The sequence below is a fragment of the Delphinapterus leucas genome, chromosome 16, assembly GCF_059928025.1.
Source record: "Delphinapterus leucas isolate spDelLeu-1000000601 "Yukka" chromosome 16, BTC_Dleu_Yukka2, whole genome shotgun sequence".
NCBI lineage: Eukaryota > Metazoa > Chordata > Mammalia > Artiodactyla > Monodontidae > Delphinapterus > Delphinapterus leucas.
In genome coordinates this window covers 27142630-27162608 of record NC_143144.1, presented here as the reverse complement: position 1 = coordinate 27162608, position 19979 = coordinate 27142630, and the positions used below count along the sequence as shown (strand labels likewise).

General features: G+C 38.2%; 1 protein-coding gene across 3 annotated transcripts in view; it reads left to right on the top strand.

Annotated features, from left to right (window-relative positions):
• Positions 1 to 19979, top strand: part of MICU1 (mitochondrial calcium uptake 1) — a 225502-nt gene that overhangs the window by 49027 nt on the left and 156496 nt on the right. For 2 of the 3 annotated variants that reach the window (XM_022590840.3, XM_022590841.2), the window contains one exon: positions 4282 to 4444. In XM_022590840.3, the coding sequence (XP_022446548.1) occupies positions 4282 to 4444 (163 nt within the window). Of the gene's footprint in view, positions 1 to 4281; positions 4445 to 19979 lie in introns of those variants that run through there. The other variant, XM_089897638.1, reaches the window with a different exon arrangement.

The following is a 19979-nucleotide window of genomic DNA, read 5'->3' as shown; positions in this document are numbered from 1 at the left end:
TGTTTCTTTGTTTTCTGTAGTCTTGTGGGTCTCATGGATGCAAGTCCCATTGGCTTTCATAGTAGTTGTTTTGGGGGCCCATCCTTCAAGTGGGAGTCTTACAAGTTGGGGTGCTAGATGCGGCTTCCAAACCCTTTACTGCTCAGAGAGAAGCTGGAGGTTGAGAGTTCTCTCCCATTTGTATGGCACTGTGCTAGAGGTGGGATTTATGGCAAGAGTGTATCTCAGTCTTTCCTACCAGTTTTGATGTTGGTACTTTCTCGTTAACCCAATGTATAGGCATTGTTCAGCTAGTTTCTGGATTTCTTTCAGAGGGAAATACTCCATGTATAGCTGTACATTTGGTGCATCCATGGGAGATGGGGAGTTCAGGAGCTTCTGATGTCGCTATTTTGGATTTGGAACGGCATCTTCATATTAAGAAGCCTAATTATTTGGTTCAGTACAATTGTAAATACTTTTAAATTGATTGATAGGTGAACATGAATAATAAAAGACATAAAATATGCTCTATATACCAAACAAAATCCTTAGGAACTTAGGTGACTAGAAAACCCAAGTAAGTTTACTTATTACACACATAGCAGAACAAATGAAAAACAGAAGGAAAGTAACATTTATTGAGCATTTTCTGTCTTCCAGTCATAGTATATGTACATACATATGCACACATGTAAATGTGTGTATGTTTGTGCATATATGTGTGTATATACACACATATACATGCATGCATACATACTTACATATATACTTAATGCTTGAAGCAACTGAGTAACTTGTCTAAAGTAGTATAACTGGTTACTTATAATAGAAGGAATCAAATATAAGTCTGTGTAACTCTAAAACCCTTGCTCTTTCCATTGCATTCTTCTAACATAACATGTTTTGGTTACAAAATTTTGCTCATGGTGTACCCTAGGTCAGTTAACATCATGCCATTTCAGATTTCTAAAGGTGACCCTGAGCCCTGTTTTTTTACTTTACCTTTTTTAATGGATATTACTAGTTTGCTAGTTTTCCACTGAATAGAAGTGATGTTAGCCACTTCTAGACCTGGCACACAATATCTCCCACAAGGTTTTTCAATGCCCTTTCTCCCTTTCTTGCAGGCTGGAATGGCCCTGAGTAGAATTGACCTTGGAAGCCACATGTTGGCTGCTTTCATCTTGACGTTGGTTCTTTACTTTTTTTCCAGGGGTTGTAGTTGTCAGGACTGTGAACTGTAGAGCTGAGAGGGACCTATTTCTCCCAGGCACAAATTTTGGGGATGGATTGGGGGTTCTTTTATCCAAGTTGGTCTGGGCCCTTTCCAGGATCTTCTGAGCTTTACAAGAGGCTCCAGAAACAGAGGCTGCATCTCAGTGCTGACTTCCCTTCACATGAGTCCCCTAAGCCATCAGGGGAAACTGATGAAAAATGGGGGTTGGGAGAGGCTCCATCCAAGCAGACTCAGAGTGGGGGTAGATCAGGACCCTTGTCTCTGGAGCTACAGCTGTGGGTAGGAGCAAGGGTCTTGGATGCAGTAAAATGCCCAGGGCACATAGTGTGAGCCCAGCTGGGTTGCGCGGCATTAGGGTAGGGTCACTAGGCACAGGGTGGGGGTGTGGGGAGGGGCTTTTGGCTGGCTGGCTGAAGGCATGGATCTGGGAAGTGCCAGCCACCTGGCCTATCCACCCAGCATATCCACCCTGCCATTTCTCAGAGTAGTTGGTTGCAGCTTCTATTTGGCTACACTTGTGCCTTTCATATAGGAAATATAATGCTGAATTTTGATACAAGTAAGTCTGGCTGTTTTAGTGAAGACAGCTGTCTTAACATCATGAAACTCAAGAATGTTTTAAGTAGATGATTGAATGTAACTATTATAATTTCCTTAGTAAATCTTTTCACCAGGTTAAACGTTCCAAAATTCTTCAACAGTTTTCTATATATCTTAGCTTCCAAGCCTTTGTTATCTTGGATGCTGTATTTTAAACCCTTTATTTAATAGTTGTTAGTGTTCCTTTAACATGACTACTTAAAAGGAGGCAGCTCCATATCAAATTGTGTGATATGGTCTTTAAGATACATTGCTAAGTGAAAAAAAGCAAGAATATACTATACAGTATGTCTATACTAAACTCTACCAGTGCAGGAATGGAGAAGGTCTATCTCCTCAACCTATTATTTCAAACTAAAACTAATTAATAATATTCAGCAGCATATTTTTTTGGTAACAATCAAGGATCTGATTTTCAGTCTGTGAATCATTGACTTTTAAGTTGTTATTTTTCTGTCTTTATCTTATATGTGATTGACTTTTTAGTGTACAAAGCCATCTTTGGCAGCAGCTGTAGCCCATACCCTAAATACTGTAAACTGATTGTATTTTGTTCTGCAGCTGGTATGATCCAGCAGATAGTTGTAGTTAAATATAAAATGCCTTTGATTTAAGACTCGTAGCTAAGTCTTAAGGCTGCTAAGGGGTTGAAAGGCTGCTAAGGGAGGGATCCCCAACCCAAGGGCCACGGACTGGTACTAGTCGGTGGCCTGTTAGGAACTGGGCCTCACAGCAAGAGGTGAGCAGCAGGTGAGTGAGTGAAGCTTCATCTGCCACTCCTTGCTATTTGCATTACCGTCTGAACCATCCCCCCCCCATTGCTCTCATTACCGCCTGAACCATCCCCCCCCCCCAAGCTTTTTGTGTCTCCCACAAAAGCGGTCCCTCGTGCCGACTGCCATGGAACTGCTTAGTGTGTTTGCCACATGCCAAATCTATTGAAAAATTTTCTGAAATAAGTATTCAGACTTTAATGCAAATTAGCATTAGAAAGGTTCCTGTCATGTATAGTTACAAATTAGCATTCCTTTCTTAGTGGTTGAAAGCATATCTCTTAGTAGAATTGAGACCATTTTTAAGCAGCTGCTTAAAGATGGTCACCTCAAAGTGACCATCTAGCCAGAAATGACAGTTACACTAATAGCTGCGTTAATAAGTTAAATTAAAACATTAATAATGTTTTTTAAATATAGTGAATTGCTTTATAGACATTGAATTCACTAGATTTTTATTTTATTTATTTTATTTTTTCATGAATTTTTAGATCATATTGCCTTGACACATTTTCTAACCAGTTATTTATAAGATACTATTTAATGTTGGTTAACTCAACATATAAAATTCAGGTATGAGAGACATCTTTTCACCAAAGTACTGTGTAGGCTGTAGAAGAATATTATGCAGAAGATGCAGTATTTTGTATGTTTCGTGTACAGAATGGGGGCTTGGGTGCTGGATAAGGAAACAGGCGTTTATATTAACATTATAATCTTTTAATTAAATGTATGCCATATATAATTTTGTTCCTATTCAAATATTTGCTTGTGTTCTTCCCGAGTCTACTCTTTTCTAAATATTCTATATTTAAATGTTCTCTGGAAGTCTACATTTTTAAATTAATTAATTAATTTGGTCGTGCTGCATCTTAGTTGCAGCAGGCAGCCTCCTTAGTTGCAGTTCACTGGCTCCTTAGTTGCAGCATGTGGGCTCCTTAGTTGCGGCAGGTGGGCTCCTTAGTTGCAGCTTGCCCGCTCCTTAATTGTGGCACACGGACTCCTTAGTTGTGGCACGTGAACTCTTAGCTGCGGCATGCATGTGGGATCTAGTTCCCTGACCAGGGATCGAACCTGCGCCCCCTGCATTGGGATCACAGTCTTATCCATTGCGCCACCAGGGAAGTCCCTGGAAGTCTAATTTTTTAATCAAAAGTAAAAGTCTTATTGCTTGAGACCTGTTAATAATTGAGTTTCCATGATATGTAATTTTATTTTTTTGTGCTATTGTGTAATGTACTTTCTGTTTGAAGGACTGTTAGCTATTCAGACCTGTGAAGTCCCACGTCTGTTTTGTTTTTGAATTCAAGAAATTGCATGGAAGTAAAAACTGTAAAATCAGTCCCTTTTTAAAAACTTGGTAGGTGTTTAAAAAATGATAGGCTCCCATATATATGGTATTATACTCTTTTACTGAGACCTTTTGAATTCTTTTATGACATTTTTCAATTTTGCTAGCTTTCAATGATTTAAGAAATTAGAAAATATTCAAAATTCTGAAAACTCATACAAGCATTGCCTCAACTGGAGTATGAATCGTATATCACAAGTTTTTGAGATGCAAGTAATTTCTAATATAAAAAATCCAGTTAGAGAAAAAAATGATATAAAATTGCCCCCCCAAATAAGAGAATATACATGAAAATGAGATGCTTAATACAGTAACACTCTCTGAATTTCCAATTTTAGGTGATGGAATATGAGAATAGGATTCGCGCATATTCCACACCAGACAAAATCTTCCGATATTTTGCTACCTTGAAAGTAATCAGTGAGCATGGTGAATCTGAAGTGTTTATGACACCACAAGATTTTGTGCGATCCATAACACCCAATGAAAAACAACCAGAACGTAAGTTGCTGAAGTGAAAAATAAGATTGTGATATTTGTTTCTTGATATGCTTCTTTGTTTCTCTATGTATTGCCTAAACTGTATAAGTCCATGTAATAATTATATTCACTGTGTAGCTACTGAATATTAGGCATTATGCTAGGCTTTAGGAGTAGAGAAGAGGAGCGTATAATCTCAAGCGCTAAGGAGATTATACACCTCTGACTGAGAGTCATTGCTTGTAATTAGACTGTTCCTGAAGGCAATGGATTACATATGTGACTGCTGTCAAGTTACTCTTTGGTGGGATAGACAGAGACAGTAACAGGTAATTTCAGGAATGTGGTGATTTGTTAAAGAACAGGTGCTATGGCAGTATAAAGAAGGGACACTTAACTCAGTCTGGAAGTTTAGAGAATGGTTCTAGAGAATACATCTAAGTTTGAATAAAAGTTAGACAAACAAAGAATAGAGGAAAGGATGTCTCATTTAGAGGAAATGGCCGAACAAACAAGTTGTGAGGAAAGAAAATAAAGGGCTTAATATTATAAGTTAAAGGTAATTACTTACAAATGTATATGGGAGACATGGTGGAAAAAATGACAGAGTAGGGAGCTTCAAGAATCAATTCTTTCACTGAAGCAATCATTATGCTTCCCAAAATGGATGGAATCAACTTTTTTTGGATCACTGGAATCTAATAAAAAAGTTATAGCAACCAGGGTACTGCTTAATGAAGAAAGAAGCTGTTAAATTTTGGAAAGAAAGTGTTGTGGCCTTTTGCTTACCTGCCTACCATGCCCTGTTTCCCAGCTTAGCAGCAGCCATGAGGATGGCAGCCTCCATTCCTAGTTTGGCTTACTAGTGATGGGGAGATCGCTGGGAGGCAATATAGACTATTTCTCCAAAAAAAGTGGTTGTGCATTTTGACTCATCTGGTAGTTTCCTGAGCTACCAGCACAAAGGCTTGCCTTTTGTTTCATCCACCTCAAGCTAAAGTACCTTTCCAGGTGTCATCTACTGAAAAAATTTAAAAGCATATACCACCTGTAGCCATTGGGCCAAGAGAGGGCAGATGGGACCAGCAGCAGACAGACTGAAAAGCCTCTGAAGGAGGAGGCTGAGGATAAAGACATTTCAGGGAATAAGAGCTTTGAAGGGCTACTGCATGGGGAATCCAGAGTGATGCTCAGGCCAGACACATACTTGGAAAAGACTTGAGTGGGCTTGTATAGTTGTGCTCCATGCAAGAAGGAGGTGAAAGTTAAGGTGGAGTTGTAGGAGAATCTAGCTAAACATCAAAAGAAGGCCCTAGCTCAGAGCCAATCTACAAACACTAGGAGAGCTGGGTTCTGTTTTGTTTTGTTTTTTCATTCTTTTTGCCTCCAACATTTAAGGAAATCTCTGAGGTCACTTGATGGCTACTTAGATAATAGAGCAGAAACTTCAATGATGACACGTAATGAGGAATATAATCTTTGCAAAAATAGTTTGGAAAAATCGCTAAACAAAGTGATGACTGTGGTCCTCAGCAGGTTACCATGTCAAACTCTGGGAAGAAGGGAGAATATTTCCAGAATTACCACATAGCAATATTCAAAGTGTCTAATTTTCAGTTTAAAAAATTGCATGGCATATAAACAATAATCAGGAATGTATGACCCATTAATAGGAAAAAAAAAGAAAGAAATTGACAGAAACCATTCCTGAGGAAACCCAGGCGTTGCACTTACTAGACAAAGACTTTACATCAACTATCTTAAATATGTTCATAGAGCTAAAGGAAACCATAGACAAAGAACTGTAGGAAATAGGGAGTATTATGTATTAATAAATAGAGAATACCCATAAAGAAATAGAAACTGTCAAAAAGAATCGAGTAGAAATTATTGAGCTGAAAAGTAAAGTAGATAAAATGAAAAATTTACTGAAAGAGTTCAACACAGATTTGAGCAGAAAGATAAAAGGACCAGAAACTTGGAGATAGGTCAATTGATGTCCAGTCTGAGGAGCAGAGCAAGAAGAATGAATAAAAATGAATAGAGCCTAAGATACTTGTGGGACAATATCAAGTGTACCAACATATGCATATTAGGAGTCCCAGAAGGAGAAATGAAGACATTTCTAGATAATCAGAAGTGGAGGAAGTTTGTTGCTAGTAGACATTCCCTGTAAGAAATGCTAAATGAAATCCTTTAGGCTGAAATGAAAGTATACTGGATAGTAACCAAAGTCATACAAAGAAAAATTTTAAATGATAAAGACCAGTAAAGGTAACTACATAGGGAGATATCAGTATTGTTTTATTTTTGGTTTTTAACAATCTTTTTTTTCCTGTATGGTTTAAAAGACAAATTTGTAAAACAACAATTTAAATATGTTAATGTTGATTCAAACAAGATTATTTTCAATTTAAGATGTTAATTGTACTCCTCAGGTTAACCACTAAGAAAATAACTAAAAAATATACAGAAAAGGAATTGAGGAGGGAATAGAAATAGTACACTCGAAAAAAATCAATCAAACACAAAAGAAGGCAAGATTGGAGGAATCGAGGGACAAAAAAAGATATGACATATAGAAAACAGATAACAAGATAGAAGAAGAAAGTGCTTTCTTATCCTTAATCACTTTAAATATAAAAGTATACTCACCAGTTAAAAGACAGAGATTGACAGAAGAAAATATGATCTAATTGTATATTGTCTACAGGAAACTCACTTTAGATCCAAGACACAAATAGGTTGAAAATGAAAGAGTACAAATACGTTGGAAATGAAGGGTACAAATAGTAACCACAAGAGAGTTGAGGTGACTATACTTATATCAGACAAAATAGACTTTAAGTAAGAAATTGTTGCAAGAGACAAAGAAGGACATTGTGTATTGATAAAAGGGTAGTTCATTAAGTAGTTATAACAATGCTAAATATATATACCCACCAAATGAAAGACCCCAAAATATGTGAAAGGCTGACAGAATTGAAGGGAGAAATAGTTCTACAATAATGGTTGGAGACTTCATAACCCTTTTTCAGCAATGAACAGAACATTTAGACAGAAGGTCTTTAAAGAAATAGAAGACTTAACACTGTAAACCAACTAAACCTAATAGACATGCATAGAACACTCTACTCGAGCATTAGAATACATTTCTTCTCAAGCACACATCAAATATTTTCCGGAATAGACAGATAGACCATATGTTAGGCTACAAAACAAATCTTAATAAATTTTAAAAGATTAAAATCATACAAAATATCTTTTCTGATCACAACAGAATGAAACTATCCATCAATAACAGAAGGAAAAATAGAAAATTTATGAATATGTGAAAATAAAACAATACATTCTTAAACAACCAATGGCTCAAAAGAAGAAATCACAAGAGAAATTAAAAAATACTTTGAGATGAATGAAAAACAGAACTTAACAAAACTGATGTGATGCTGCAAAAGCAGTGGTCAGAGGGAAACTTATAGCTGTAAACACCTACATTTAAAAAGAATAGGGCTTCCCTGGTGGCGCAGTGGTTAAGAATCCACCTGCCAATGCAGGGGACATGGGTTCGAACCCTGGTCCGGGAAGATCCCACATGCCACGGAGCAACTAAGCCCATGTGCCACAACTACTGAGCCTGCGCTCTAGAGCCCGCGAGCCACAACTACTGAGCCCCCATGCCACAACTACTGAAGCCTACACGCCTAGAGCCTGTACTCCACAATGAGAGAAGGCACTGCAATGAGAAGCCCGCGCACCGCAACGAAGACCCAACACAGCCAAAAATAAATAAATAAAATAATAAATAAATTAAAAAGTAAATAAAATAAAATAAAAAGAAGAAAGTTCTCAAATCACTTTCCTAACTTTACACCTTATGGAACTTAAAAAAGAAAAGAGCAAACAAAACCCGAAGATAGCTGAAATAAGGAAATAATGAAAGTTAATGCAGAGATAAATGAAATGGAGAATAGAAAACAATAGAATCAATGAAACAGAAAGTTGGTTCTCTGAAAAGGTCAACAAAATTGAGAAACATTTAGGTAGACTGACTAAGAAAAAAAGAGAAAAGAAGCCAATAACTAAAGTCAGAAATGAAAGTGGGGACATTACTACCTACTTTACAGAAATAAAAAGGATTATAAGAGAACACTGTGAACAATTATATTCCAACAAATTGGATTACCTAGATGAAACAAATTCCTAGTAATACGCAAACTGCCAGAAGTGAAAAAGAACTCTAACAACTTAACAAGAAATTAACAAATGGGCAAAGGACTTGAATAAGCATTTCTCCAAATAAGATATACAAATAGCCAGTAAGCAGAGGAAAAGATACTTAATGTCATTAGTCATGAGAGAAATCCAAATCGAAACCAGGATATACCATCTCACAGGTTGGCTCTAATTTAAAAGCAAACAAGTGTTGGTAAAGATGTGGAGAAATTGAAGCCCTCATATGTTGCTGGTGAGAATGTAAAATGGTGCAGCCACTATGAAAAACAGTTTCTCAGAAATGTAAGTAAAAAGTTACCATATGACCCAACAATTGCGCTACTAGTATAAACCCAAAAGAATTGAAACAGGTATTCAAACAGGTATTCAAACAAGTCCTTGTATATGAATGTTCATAGTAGCACTATTCACAATACCCAAAAAGTAGAAACATCCTAAATGTCCTTTTACAGATGAATGGATAAACAAATTGTGATACATACGTGCAGTGGAATATTATTCAAATGTGGATGAACCCTGAACCAGGCACAAAAGGCCACATATCATATGATTTCCTTTTTTTTCATTTTTATTTTATATTGGTATATGATTTCATTTGTATGAAATATCTAGATAAATCCATAGAGACAGAAAGCACGTTGTTGGTTGCCAGCAGCTGGGTTGGGGGAATGAGGACTGACTGCTTAATGGATACAAGGTGGGTTTTTTTGTTTTTATTTTTGTTTTAGAGTGATGAAAATATTTTGGAACTAGGTAGAGGTGGTAGTTATGCAACACTGTGAGTGTACTAAATGCCACTGAACTGGACACTTTAAAATGGTTATTTTATGTTATTTGAATTTCACCTCAATTTAAAAAGGGAATAAAGAATATATAGTCAGTTCTCATTATTTGCAAATTTTGTATTTGCAAATCTGCATGCTCACTAAAACTTACTTGTAACCCCATAATCAGTACTTAATGGTACTTTTGCAGTCATCTGTGGTTATGTGCAGTGCAGCAAAAAGCTTGAGTCACCCCGTGTACATGTTCCCAGCTGAGGTCAAACAAAGTAATGCTCTGCCTTTTTGTTTCAGCTTTCATATGTGTCCTTTGCTTTGTTTATTTAGTGCCATGTTTTTAGAATTTTTGTGCTTTTATCTTGGTGATTGCTGTCCCTCTTCCCCCTGCTCCATGTAGTATCGATGTGCTGTCTAGTGTTCTTAAACATAAGAAGGCTATAATGTGCCTTAAGGAGAAAATATGTGTGTGAGATAAACTTTCTTCAGGCTTAAGTTGGCCGTGAGTTCATTGTTAATTAATCAAGGATATGTATAGAGAAAGAATGAATCAAATATATATATAGATATATCAAATATGTATGGAAGGAGGGGAGAGGAAAAAAGGTGTCTCTAAAAAAAAACACATAAAATAAGGTTATGTATTGATTGGTTTAAAAAAAAACTTGTGACCAGAGGATCATAGGAACCTAACCCTGTATTTCCCCTAGGAGTAATAGGTCAGTATTCACTGATTCTTTGTTCATGGCAACTTTATAGAACATAACTCTCACAATTAGTGAGAATCAATCATATATGTTACAGTAGTAGGCTATGAAAAAGAAACTATGCATTATAAGGAAGGCATCCTAAAGGGGGTGGCATTTGAGATGGGTTTCGAAAAGTGAATAATAATAGTTATTATTATATTATGATATTATATTATTGTATTATTATTATTGTATACACGAGCGGGCAGAGGCATCACTCAGAGTGAGTAAATTGTGTGGTCAGAAATACAGACATGTGAAATAACAATGTGAGCTTGGGGAACCAGAAACAGTTATGGTGTTTTCTAACCAAGGAATTTATAATGTTTTGCCCATGTTTATTTTTATTTATTTAATATAAATTTATTTATTTATCTTTGGCTGTGTTGGGTCTTCGTTTCTGTGCGAGGGCTTTCTCTAGTTGGGGCAAGCGGGGGCCACTCTTCATTGCGGTGCGCGGGCCTCTCACTGCCGCGGCCTCTCTTGCTGCGGAGCACAGGCTCCAGATGCGCAGGCTCAGTAGTTGTGGCTCACGGGCCCAGTTGCTCCGTGGCATGTGGGATCTTCCCAGACCAGGGCTCGAACCCGTGTCCCCTGCATTGGCAGGCAGATTCTCAACCACTGCTCCACCAGGGAAGCCCCTGCCCATGTTTATTAACATTCATATATCTCTAGGAAAAATGAAATCTTCAAAGGTGCAGGAAATTTGCCGTATATTTAAATTTTTTTCTTAGGGAAATTTTCAAACATAGAAAGTACAGAGAGTAGTATAATGAACCCATATGTACCTGTCACTTAGATTCAACAGCTATGAACACGTGGCCAATCTTATTTCGTCTATAACCTTTCTACTTCCTCTCCTCACCCCAGATTGTTTTAAAGCCAATTTAAAGCAATTTTAAAGACACCTCTGTATGTGTCTCCAAAAGATAAGTACTTTAAAAAAAAAAAAAACAGTAGTACCAGTAATAACAATAATTTTAAAATATTACAGTAATTTCTTAATAGCAAATATCTAGGCATCGTTCAAATTTCCCTATCTAAAATATATTGTTTACGGTTGATTTATTCAAATCAACCTCCAAAAATGGCCACACGCTATATTTGATATCTCTTCAGTCTTTCTTTATGGGTTTTTCTCTCTCTCTTTTTCTTCTTGCCATTTTTTCCTTGCCATAAGCAAGACCAGTTTTATGCCTTGTTTCACATCTCTCACCCCACCTTTTACCTTTTGCTTAGATTGTTGCTGCAGCATTTATCAGGATAGAGATACAGCCTAACAGGAAAGACCCTCAGCTACACTATGTGTCTCTTGTTTCTGCTATAGAGCATCTCTGCTGCTATAGCATGGGTCCCCTTCGGGAGCTTGCTCAACCGTGTTGGCATGTGCACACATACAGAGGTATAAAGGACTTTACTCTTTGTTGAGACTTGGTGCATAAATACTCTCCTCTCCACTGTCTTGGATGGTCAATTCTGAGGATACAACTACATGGTTTCTTGGGTGGGCTAAGGGGTATTGAGCCCTAGTTTTCTACAACAGTAATCAGCTCAATGACACACCCTTGAACTGGCTTTCCTTCCTTTCCTGTTTCACTTTTCCTGGTCCTCCTGCACTGGCTCTCTACTTTTGAAACTCAAACTGTACATCATTTATTTGTGAAAGAATGTAAGTCATTTATATTCTAGAATTTCCCACATTTTGGATTTTACTGATTGTATCTCCATGGTGTTATTTAATATGTTCCTCTCTACTTTGTATTTCCGCCATGTAGAAAATATGTAGAAAGCAGCTGAAAGAGAATATACCAAAATGTTAACTCTCTGAATGTTGAAATTTTGAGGAATTATTTTATTCTGCTTTGACTATTCCTTGTTCCTTTATTTTCTAATAAACTTCACATGCATTCATTCAACAAGTATTGATCAATTAGCTCTGCTATGGGTTAGACACTATTTTATGTGCAGGGCATGCAGGAATGAATAAAACAGACAAAAATTTCTTCCTTTATAGAGTATACAATCTTTTATAATCAGAAAGAAGGTATATAAAGTTTCCATTAATTGCACTGAATTTTAGATTTTGAGCCTTTTGAATTAGATTTAGCACCTTGTTTTGTGACATGTGGAAGGAAAGATTAAAGAAGACTTGTGTGTAAGACAGAAAAAAGGATTGCAAGATATATTCCTGGGTTTTATGATGGTAAAATATTTTGTACTTGTCAAATTATTTCTAAAACCAGATGAAATCTAATATGTAACAGTAACTTTAAATAAAACTGTACTTTGTTTCCAGTGTGACAGTGAAAATGAAGCAACACTTTAGGTAGTTTACTAAAGGTTATCTGGACATTTAAGGAAGTTTTTTTTTTTCCCCCTGTGGAAATCATTATATACTCTAATTGCTTACACACGTTTTGGCATTTAACTTTGTAATTTTGTTTTTTTAATTATTGAAAGACCTGTCACATGGACAGAATAGTTACTAAATGTCTAATATACCAAGCACATTTCTGGTTTTCATAAAAAGCCAGAATAATGAATGATTGCTTTTCTTTTAAGATAATAATCATGAGGGGAGATTGTAGTATATTAAAATGAGATTTAATGGAAAATTTGGCTTCATTTTTGTTTGCTCATGAACACAGATTTCCACAAATGTTGATGTAGCAGAAGTAAAAATATGTATTATTCCAATGTGGGTTGAAATAAAGAAAAGAGTGAGGCTGTAATTCAAATTGTAATTTGATTTTCTATCATCAGATGGCTGGACTCTAGCCAGTAGCTCATATTTCAACTTTGTTTTGTCATGTCTTTCACACATACCGTATCCCAGGATACCTAACAGATCTAAACTTGTAAATTTTAGTTTTAGAACAGTTCAAAAATAATCACAAAGCCCTAAAATTAAGCAGTTTTTAAATGAGTGGAGTGCTGATGGATTTCAGTAACAAGCTGATTAAGAATAATTTTGTACTGAATACCAAAAGAATTTAGAGTAGCCATAGGTAAGTAAGAAGGACATTAAAAGGAAAAAATATATATAGTGTATGACTGGAATATATCTCATCTCCCTTTCTGTGCAATCTTAGTATCATCAGAGCCTCTGGATATAGTGGATAAGGCAGTTGCTTCAAGCTCTGGGTCGTGCTGCTTGTAGTAACCAGTTTTGCATAGCTAGCCAATGACTTGGAGAATCAGCAGCATGGGGAGAGTTTTTAAAGTACTGTATAGAAAAACTTAAGCTTTCGTCAGAGCAAAGCATACTTGAGCTTTCTTCAGAGCAAAGAGGATCTCTGTTTCCTTTCCACCATATCCCACTGGCTGACCTATTCATCTTGATCTGATTTTGTCTCATGGAAGACGAAAAGTATGTGAAAAGGGGAAACACAGATCATACTGTGATTTACTTGTCCTGGACTCCATATTCTCTCTAGGATGAGTCATGCCCTTAGTGATACTCTTACTAGAGCACTTTTAGTTTGAGACACATAATTTTACACTCGATTATATACAGTGGTTTTGGTTCAAGGTGGTGTTGTAGGAGGATCCTGAACTCACCTCCTCCCATAGACACACCAAATCTACAACTCCTACACATCAGGCAAATGAGAAAAAACCCACACCAAAACAGAAGAGGCTGAGACACAATTTCACCATAAACTCTACCCCTGTTACAGTAACCAGTGGTCAGGAGAGAACTCATAGACCTGAGCTTCTACCTGAGGAGCGGGAGGTTTGAACCTCAATCTGGCGTGCCAGCTTTTGAGACCTACACCTGAGAGATGAGCCCCCAGGGCATCTAGGTTTGAAAGCCAAAGAGACTTGCATCTACAAGACCCACAAGGCTATAGTGAACTGGGCAGCATAGAGTGCTCATGCCCGGCTGCCCCACAGGGCCCAGTGCAAAGGCAGCTTAGTGAAAAGTGCCCAGTCTTTCTGTGAAAGAGACCTATTTGCTTATCTTAAAGCATTGGCCTGAGGGGCAGACATCTAATTTAACACATATCTAGGGGCCTACTGAAATATTCTCCAAAGACAGGCTGGTGGGCTCTGTAACAAACAGAGAAACCATTCTTATCTGGCTACCACCATCAGGGCACAGCACAGAGACAGCAGACTGCAACACACCTCCAGTGTTTCTGTGAAAGAGGCCCATTTGCTTGCCTTGAGCCTTTGGCAGGCTTCTGGTTTAAAACACATCTGAATGCCTGCTGGAATACTCTCCAAAGACTGCAGAGGCCAGTGGGAGCCATCTTTGCGTATCTTTCTGCCTTGCTTGAGGTCACTGGTATCTCCCAGAAGGGAATTTGTGTACATGTCTGGCGTACTGACTTTTGCAGCTGGCACCCAGGACACATCCCTTGATCACTTGGCTCTGGTGGCCACTGGGGCTTACGTTCTCGGGTCCCGTAGGACTGTAACAAATGGAGAAACAATTCTTAACTGGTTATCCCATTCCCAGGGCACAGCACAGATAACCAGCATGAAATATACCCCAGTTGTTCTGTAAAAGAGGCTTATTAACTTATCTTTATAGCTGTGGCCTGAGGGGCAGGCTTCTAATTAAACACATATCTATGGTCTGACTACAGTCCTCTCCAGAGACTGGGGAGGCCAGTGAGCATCATTTTTGTGCCCTCCCTCTGCCCTGACCCAGGTTGCTGGTATCTATGAAAAAGGAGCTTGTGTACATGTCTGGCTCCCCAGCTTTTGTGGCTGCCACCCAGAGGACACATCCCTTGATAGCTTGGCTCTGGTGACCAGTGGGGCTTGTGTTCATGGATTCCATAGGTGGTAGCAAACAAAGTAACAGTTCTTAACTGGCTATCACCCCAGGGCTCAGTGTAGAGGAATCAAACAAACACTCATCTCCCAGCCTTCTCCTGAAAGAAGTTTATTTGCATACTTTAAAAACTGCTGCCTGAGGGTCTGGCTTCCAGTCAGCCTGAATCTAGGTGCTGACTGAGATCCTCCCCTTTGGGACCCTGATGGCTCTTGGCACTGCTGGGAGCCTCTAAGAGCAAAGTAGGAGCCTCAACTACTGGGAGCCTCCAAGAATAAAGTAGGCTACTTGGACAATCACAGAGGCTTGAAGGACAACCAAGAGCTAGGGCAGGGTTGAATGATAAGGTTCAGCTTCCCCACGAGGCCACTCCTTCAAGACTGGGAGAGGTGGCTGTTTTATCTAATGCCTAGAAACCAACTCAGTTACAAAAAGTGAAGAAATAGAGGAATATGTTCCGAACAAAAGAACAAGATAAAACCTCAAAAAAAGACCTTAATAAAATTGAAATAAGTGACTTACTTGATAAAGAGTTCAAAATAACGGTTATAAAAATGCTTAGCAAGCTCACAGGAACAATGCATGAATAAAGTGAGAATTTCAACAGAGAGATAGAAAATACATGAAAGTACCAAATAGAAGCCACAGAATGGAAAAACAATAACAACTGAAAAATACAGTAGAGAGGTTCAATAGCAGACTAGATGAAGTGAAAGAAAGGATCAGTGAACTTGAGGACAGTGGAACTTATCCAGTCAGAGGAGCAAAAAGAAAAAAAGAAAAAGAGTGAAGATAGCTTAAGGGACTTATGAGAAAACATCAACAGACCAACAGTCACATTATGGGGGTTCCAGAAGGATAAAAGAGAAAGGGGTAGAAAACTTACTTGAAGAAATAATGTCTGAAAACTCCCCTAACCTGGGGAAGGAAACAGACGTCCAGATCCAGGAGCCCAGGAAATTCTAAAAAAGATGAACCCAAAGAGACCCACACCAAGACACATAATTAAAGTGTTAAAAGTTAAAGGCAAGGAGAGACTCCTTGCAAGCAAGAAGAGACAAACAACTTGTTACATACAAGGGAACCCCTATAAGACTATCAGCAGATTTTTCAGCAGAAACTTTGTAAGCCAGAGGGAGTGGCATGGTATGTTCAAAGTACTGAAAGAAAAAAATGCCAGCCAAGAATACTTTACCCAGCAAAGTTGCCCTTCAGAATTGAAGGAGAGAGAGTTTTCCAGACAAGCAAAAGCTAAAGGAATTTTTTATCACTAGACTGGCCTTACAAGAAATGTGAAAGGGACTTCTTTAAGCTGAAATGAAAGGGCACTATTAAGTAACAAGAAACACATGAAAGTATATACAATGAATGTATTTTTGAAACAATTTTGTTCTAATGTTTTTGCCCCAACAAGGTAAGTTCCTTCCATACAAGAACCTTGTCTTCTACTTTTATTTTATTAAAAAAACTTTTTTATTGGAGTAAAATTACTTTACAATGTTGTGTTACTTTCTGCTGTACAATGACATGAATCACCTATATGTATACCTATATCCCCTCCCTCTTGGACCTCCCTCCAACCACCCCGCCATCCCACCCATCTAGGTTGTCACAGAGCGCCGAGCTGCACTCCCTGTGCTATACAGCAGGTTCCCACTAGCTGTGTGTTTTACACATGGTAGTGTATTTATGTCAAACCTAATCTCCCAATTCGTCCCACCCTCCCCTTCCCCCACTGTGTCTACATGTCCGTTCTGTACGTCTGCGTCTCTATTCCTGCCCTACAAATAGGTTCATCTATACCATTTTATTCCACATATATATGTTAATACACGATATTTGTTTTTCTCTTTCTGGCTTACTTCAATCTGTATGACAGACTCTAGGTCCATCCACATCTCTACAGATGACCCAATTTTGTTCCTTTTTATGGCTGAGTAGTATTCCATTGTATATATGTACCACATCTTCTTTATCCACTCATCTATCGTTGGACATTTAGGTTGTTTCCGTGACTTGGCTATTGTAAATAGTGCTGCAGTGAACATTGGGGTGCATGTATCCTTTATTTTAATTTCCTGCAGTGATGCTGAGTATAGAGCAGGTGTTGGTCAGCTACAGTGAACTTCCCTGTTTCTGCATGGCCCATGAGCAGAGAATATTTTTTACATTAAAAAAAATAAATCACATGAGGAATATTTTGTGCTGCTTGAAAATTACATGAAACTCAAATTTCAGTGTCCATAAAAAGAGTTTTATTGGAGCTCATTCATTATGTATTGTCCATGGCAGCTTTTGTACTATGATAGCAGAGTTGAGGAGTTCCAATAGAGACTATAAGTGGCCCACAAAGCCTAAAATATTTATTATCTGGCCTTTTACAGAAAAATATTTGCTGACTTCTTGTGGAATAATAAGAAACAAGGGTTTCTTATAGTAAGAAATAAGGGTCTCTGCCCCTGGTTCCTGATACCACTGTCCTTAATTTGGTGTTCATCATTCTTATTTATTTATTTATTTTTATATTTGGCTGCATTGGGTCTTCGTTGATCCGTGCAGGCTTTCTCTAGTTGCAGTGAGCGGGCGCTACTTTTCATTGTGGTGCTCAGGCTTCTCTTGTTGCGGAGCACGGGCTCCAGTAGTTGTGGCACGGGGGCTTCACTAGTTGTGGCTTGTGGGCTCTAGAGCGCAGGCTCAGTAGCTGTGGTGCACAGGCTTACTTGCTCCCTGGCATGTGGGATCTTCCTGGACTTGAACCCATGTCCCCTGCATTGGCAGGTGGATTCTTAACCACTGTGCCACCAGGGAAGTCCCTGGTGTTTATCATTCTTGATGAAGACTATAACATTCACGTATATCCATTGTCCTTCCCCAGGGAATGATTGTATTCATCTCCTAGCATTGAGTTTGGACCTAACCATGTGATTTCCTCTGACCAATGAAATGTGAGCAGAAACTATATACACTATGTTCAAGCAAGAGCTTTAATAGTCAGTTTGTGATTTGCTGTGTTCTCTTTTACCTCTGCTATGTTCCAAATAGAGGTTGCTGCCCTGTCAGCCTGGATCCCAGATTCAATACCATGTGAAGCAGAGCTGTAGCCAGTATGATAGATAGGTAGCATGAGCACTATATAAAACCTTCCTTGTTGTAAGCCACTGAGATTTTAAAGTTGTTACTGTAGCATAACTTAGCCTTTTCAAGCTGCTACGTTTCCCATGCTTTTTTTATATGTTAAATATTATGTTTATATGTGTGTGTTTGTTGACACAGGTAGCTGCTGTTCTCTTATTTTCACTGCTATATAGTTGTGTATATCAGTTGTTTAAATTTGTATAAATATGCCAGTATTTAATTTACCCATGTCCATGTAGATGAACACTTCCAATTTTGTCAGTCAGCTATTGCTGTATAACAAACAGCCATATAAAATGTCAGTGGCATAAAACACAAGCATTTATTTACCTCATGCATCTGCAGGTCACAAAGGGTGTGCTCTGTTGATCTCAGCTGGCCTTGCTTAGATAGGCTAGGGGCTGGCTAAGCTGGTCTAGGTCATCTCTGCTTGATGGTTTTGTCAGATTTGTTAGTTTGTTCTATATGTTTCTCATCCTTTTTAAACCAAAGGGCTATCTGGGATATTATCCTCTCATACTGTTGGCAGAGGTGCAAGAAAGCAAGCCAATGTCAGAAGTCCATTTTAAGGATTGAGTCATGTCATAATTGCCAGTATCCCATTGGCCAAAGCAAATTACATGGCTAAGCCCAAAGTTAAGGGATTTTCCACAGAGGTCAAGGAGGAGGAAGTGAAGATTTGAGAACAAAAATCTAATATGCCAGTGTTTTTTCTGTTGTAAACCATGCTGAAGTGAACATTCTTCTGTATGTCTCCTGGTGCATATTTACAAAAAGTTATTTTCAACATGTATACCTGGAAGTTGGACTTGCTGGCCTGTAGGATACCCTCTTCAAATTTGCTAAACATTGCCAAATTGATTCCCAGAGTGGATAAAATAATTTATATTTTCTCCAGGAATGTATGAGTTTCCTCCTTTGCATTCCTGCCAAGACATGGTATTATCAGACTTAAATTTTTAGCAATCTGATGGAAATTATTGTATCTGGTTTTGTTTTGCATTTCATTAGTAACTAGTAAGGCTTATCTCCAAATGTTTATTGGCTGTTCACATTGCCATGTGTATGAATTGCCTATTTATCTTCTCTACTCACTTTTCTATTTGATTTCTTTTTTTTTTTTTTTTTTTTTTTTTGCGGTACGCGGGCCTCTCACTGCTGTGGCCTCTCCCGTTGCGGAGCACAGGCTCCGGACGCGCAGGCTCAGCGGCCATGGCTCGCGGGCCCAGCCCCTCTGCAGCATGTGGGATCTTCCTGGACCGGGGCACGAACCCACGTCCCCTGCATCGGCAGGCGGACTCTCAACCACTGTGCCACCAGGGAAGCCCTGATTTCTTTTTGATTAGTGAAAGTATTATGTGTGTTCTCTATTGGAGTCTGCCATATAGCAGATATTTATTCCTAGTCTGTGGCCCGTCTTTTTATTTTGTTTCTGATAATTTTTAATATACAGAAGCTGTCAATATTCTCAAACATACCATTCTTCTCCTTGGTTGTTTGTACTGTCTCTTTCTTTTTACTGATTTATTAAGGTATAATTAACATAGAATATCAGCATTATTTAAAGTGTTTGATGAGTTTTGATATACTAATCTCATGTATATGCTAGTGAAACCATAAGCACAATCAATATAATGAACGTATTCATCACCCTCTAGAATGTTTTCATACCCATTTGTAATCCTGCCTTCCCACTTTTTCCCAGGCAAGTCCCAGGCAGCCCATCTTTCTGTCTTCCATATCCTTACTGATTATCTGTTTCCTTTCTCTGTCAATTATTGAGAGAAGGATGTCGATCTCTGACTTTATTTGTGGATTTGTCTATTTATCTTTTCCATTGTATCAGTTTTTGCTTCAAATATTTTGAAACT